The sequence below is a fragment of the Rhinopithecus bieti genome, unplaced genomic scaffold (assembly GCF_001698545.2).
Source record: "Rhinopithecus bieti isolate Rb0 unplaced genomic scaffold, ASM169854v2 scaffold_49857, whole genome shotgun sequence".
Classification (NCBI taxonomy): Eukaryota; Metazoa; Chordata; class Mammalia; order Primates; family Cercopithecidae; genus Rhinopithecus; species Rhinopithecus bieti.
Window position 1 is genome coordinate 1 of NW_016819477.1, and position 4588 is coordinate 4588.

Here is a 4588-nt window from a genome sequence, read left to right on the forward strand (position 1 = left end):
TTTAGGAAACACTAGTGAGATTCAGATCTAGTTTCTTGGAGTCTTATCTGTAATCTAGCACTGTCCAAATTGCCTATCTGACTAATTCTTCAAAGATGGGTTTAGAATAGGCACCATTATATCCCAGTGACCTTACAATGGATTGTTTTTTGATTAGATTAAGAAAAAATAGGCTTCGCTCTAGTTCTACATGTAATCATGTCTTGATATAGAATAGCATAGAGGGGAAGGACCTAGAATCTGTCCTATTTGCCATTCCACACCCAACACCTCATGTGGAAATTGGCTAGGAGACTCTCATTAAATACTGATTGAACAAATGCATATATAAAAATATTAACATGACTTGCTTATATTGCAGGCCAATTTTCACAAAAGTTCCAAGATTTGACTATGTGAATCCTGATTATGCATATACTACACTTGAAAAACAGCAAAAGAAATTACATGAAAACTATTATGCAATGTATCTTAAATATTTAAGAAGTGCGCGCTTGCAGAAGAAACAAGCAGAGAGGTAATGTTCAGTTCCTCAAAAAATATGCAACAGATCATGGTGTCTACAGAGTCAGATTTTTTTTTTTTTTTACTCTTTGGTTTCTTTTTTATTTTAGATGTTGTAAACTACATTTCGATACATGATAAAAGCAAAACACTGAGCTGCTTTAACTACAATTATTTCTTTTGTTACCTTTTGACTTGGAAGTGTCTTAGATGGGTTTCCCCAGAAGCAGATCTTGAGACAGGGATTCCAGTGCCTATGATTTATGGAGTATGTGCTCTCAGGGGAAACCTGTACAGAATGAGGGAAGCAGAATAGGGAAGGGGTGAGAGCTGAGGAAAGATGTGTTTCAAATAAAGTTGACACTCAGGGTCTCTTGAGACTAAATTTTACCACGTAGTTGTTGCTGGCTTGAGCCAAAGAGGCTTGTCTTTTGTGTTCCATATCAGTCATTGACTGTCCCTGGGTGTGGCAAGCATGAGCATAATTTCCTGGATGAGGTGTTTGAGAAGGGAGTCTCCTCAGCGGAGGACAATTTTATGTGGATTAGTGCACCAGTCTGGTTAAGTGGATATGAGTGAGGCAGCAGCAGTATCCACTGTGGGAAATGCTTGAATTTACAGATGCATTTTCTGAATGACTTGACCTCAATTACTGATTATTATTATTATTAATTTTATAGGGAGCACATGTATTCATATGATGATACAGACATAGGCTTAGAGCCAGGATCAGGTCTAAAGTCACCCTCACTCTCAGAAGCGGAAATAAAAGAGGAGCTGTCTTCAGCAGCGAATTCAATCAGAGCTAATAGATTGTTAACCACTAGGAGTATAGCATCCCAGGAGGAAGAGTCCCTGAGAAGAAAGGCATGTGTAATATTTTACATTTGGTTATTCCATGAGATTTCTTAAAATAGCTTTTGCTAATAATGAATAATTCTGGAAAAATATGATTTTTTACAGGTTCACAAGGGACTTAAATCAGAACCATCCACACCACAGGAAAAACGTGATTGCAGCTTAATTTTGACACCAAAGCAAATTCATCAAGTAATTGTTGGTGAGAATACACAAAAACCTACTATAGCCTTTAGTTTTTTATAAAAAAAAGATTTCTTAAAGTATTATTTATATTTCATAAAATTTAAAGTATGCAAGTGTCACCTTTGGAAATATAAGAAGTCCTCAGAGTAGTCATATTCATTAAGTATGACTGAGAGAATGAGAATGAACTTTAGTAAATTTAAAGTTATATAACCACCTTCGCAATTTAATTTTAGAATGCTGCCATCACTATCATGCCCGTATGCGGTTACTCTCTATTTCTTTCTTTCTTTCTTTTTTTTTTTTTGAGACAGAGTCTCACTCTGTTGCTCAGGCTGGAGTACAGTGGCATGATCTCGGTTCACTACAACCTCCACCTCCCGGGTTCAAGCGATTCTCCTGACTCAGTCTCTCGAGTAGCTAGAATTACACGTGCAGCACCACCACATCCAGCTAATTTTTTGTATTTTTAGTTATGATGTGGTTTCACCATGTTGGCCAGGCTGGTCTCGAACTCCTGACCTAAAGTGACCCACCAGCCTTGGCCTCCCAAAATGCTGGGTTTACAGGTGTGAGCTACCGTGCCCCTCCCAGTTACTATTTCTACCCCTTGCCTCAGACAACCATTAATCAACTTTCTATCTCTATACAGTTGCCTATTCTGAAAATAAATGGAATTATGCAATATGTAGTCTTTCATATATTGCTTGTTACACTTAGCATAATGTTTTTGAGGTTCACCCATGTGGTAGTATGAATATTTTTGTCCTTTTTCTGTTGAAACAGCACCCTGTTTTATGAGTATACCACATTTTGTTTATCAGTTCCCCAGTTGATGGACATTAAGTTGTTTTCAATTTGAGGCTATGATCAATAATGCTGCTATGAACATTCACATAAAATTATCTGATTTCTAGGAGTGGAATTTCTGGGTTGTACAATAAATTTATATCTAACTTAAAAAAAAAAACCCTCTAAAATGTTTTCCAAAGTGATTGCACAAAGTTGTAATCCTATCAGCAATGTATAAGGGTCACAATTTCTTCAACATTCTCACCAGCACTATTATTTTCTGTCTTTTGATTATAGACCTACTAGTGAGTATGAAATGTTATCTCATTGTGGATTTGATATTCATTTCCCTAAATGAATAAGATGTTGAATATATTTTCATGTACTTAGACAAATGTCTATGTATGTCGTATATAGTCTTTGGAGAAATGTCTTTTAAATTCTTTGCCCATTTATTTATTTATTTATTTATTGAAACGGAGTCTTGCTCTGTCGCCCAGGCTGGAGTGCAGTGGTGTGATCTCAGCTCACTGCAAGCTCTGCCTCCTGGGTTCATGCCATTCTCCTGCCTCAACCTCCCGAGTAGCTGGGACTACAGGCGCCCGCCACCACATCTGGCTAATTTTTTGTAGTTTTAGTAGAGACAGGGTTTCACTGTGTTAGCCAGGATGGTCTCGATCTCCTGATCTTGTGATCCGCCTGCTTTGGTCTCCCAAAGTGCTGGGATTACAGGCATGAGCCACTGCGCCCGGCCTCTTTGCCCAATTTTTTATTCAAATATTTGCTTTCTTATTATAGAAAATGTTCTGTGTATGTGTTTATCTGTAGCATAATATAGATATACCTGCAACTTGGATTCTTAGCTTAGTTCCCTCTGGAATTGTGTTTGTATGCTTCAGGAACACCATGTGTGCTATAGAGTAGGAAGGCTCTGTAATGAGACCAAACTGGGTTTGGTTCTGCAGCCTACTAGTGCAGTGACATTAGGGTTTACCTCTGCAGGTCTCAGTTTCTTCATTTGTGAAATGGGAAGTGATAATATTGCCTACCCTATAGTATAATTGTGTGAACCGAGTAACTTACACATAATAAGTGTTTAGAAAGTTTTAGTGAAAACACTTCATCCGTAAGATGAGTATGCTGCATTAGAAAATGCTTAAAGTCTAATTGTAATTCCTTTATCCATTTAGTCATTTTATAAGTGTTAATTGAATGACCACCATATACTAGACACAGTTCTGGGTTCTGGAGATACAGCAATGAAGAAAACAGACTGAGCCCCTGCTCTAATAGAGATTACATTTGGGTGAGGTGGGAGGAAGATAATAAACCTATCCTTATATAATACATCATTGGTATACAAGGTGTGAAGAAACATAAAGCAGGTTAAGTAGATCGAGAATAATAGAATGTTTTCATGGAGAGTCTCTTTTACCAGGTGGTTAACATCTCTGAGAAGTATATTTGAACAGAGACAGATACCTGTGTGAGGTAAAGACATGAGGCATCTGGGCTGACTGTGAGTTAGGAGAACAAGTGAAAACTCCTTTTAAACTTGCAGAAGTGCTATACAGTATACCCTTCTAGGTCCGTTTTCACCAACTAATTGAAGGACAATTATGATTAAAGAAGTTGTGGCTATAATGGTCTGAATTGGGAGTTCTCATTTCATTCTAACCACAGTTAAGGTGACCATGAGGAAGATGTGGACAAAGGATGATTGATTGGTGTGCATGGGCTGATTCTGTCTCTAGGGGAATTCAGCATGTAAAACATGTAGAATGGTAGGAGAGAAGGAATGTAAAGGGCCACAAAATGTTTGGAGTGGTGAATGTTCACTCTTTATCGTGGTGATTGTTTCACAGGTGTATGCATATATGAACACTAATGAAATTCTATACTTTAAGTATGTTCAGTTTACTATATGCCAGTTTTAACTAAAAGGCAGGGCAAAACTTAAAATTATTAAAATTGCTTTGATATAAAATCCTGGGCATTTTAAGGGGAAAACTTAAGCAATGGGTCATGGGAAATTCACCAGTTTCCGTAAATTATAGTTAAGTAAACAAAATACTTGCACTAGTGGGAATAGAGGAGGTGTTGAAGTGTTGCAAATTAAGGTGCTAAGATAAGTTATAGTGAATGGTTCTTATTTAGTCATATAATTTTCCATATAATTAGAATATATTTATATTGAATTATAGCCAATAATGTCCAAACATTTAATTATGATCATCTGGAAAAAAAA

General features: G+C 36.9%; 1 protein-coding gene across 1 annotated transcript in view; it reads left to right on the forward strand.

The window, feature by feature from the left end:
* Window positions 1-341: 341 nt before the first annotated feature.
* LOC108519759 (cilia- and flagella-associated protein 47-like) overlaps window positions 342-4588 on the forward strand; it is a 17585-nt gene continuing 13338 nt past the window's right edge. The window contains exons 1-3 of the mRNA XM_017858977.1: window positions 342-517; window positions 1185-1371; window positions 1468-1564. Coding sequence (XP_017714466.1) covers window positions 342-517; window positions 1185-1371; window positions 1468-1564 — 460 coding nt within the window. The remainder of the gene's footprint in view (window positions 518-1184; window positions 1372-1467; window positions 1565-4588) is intronic.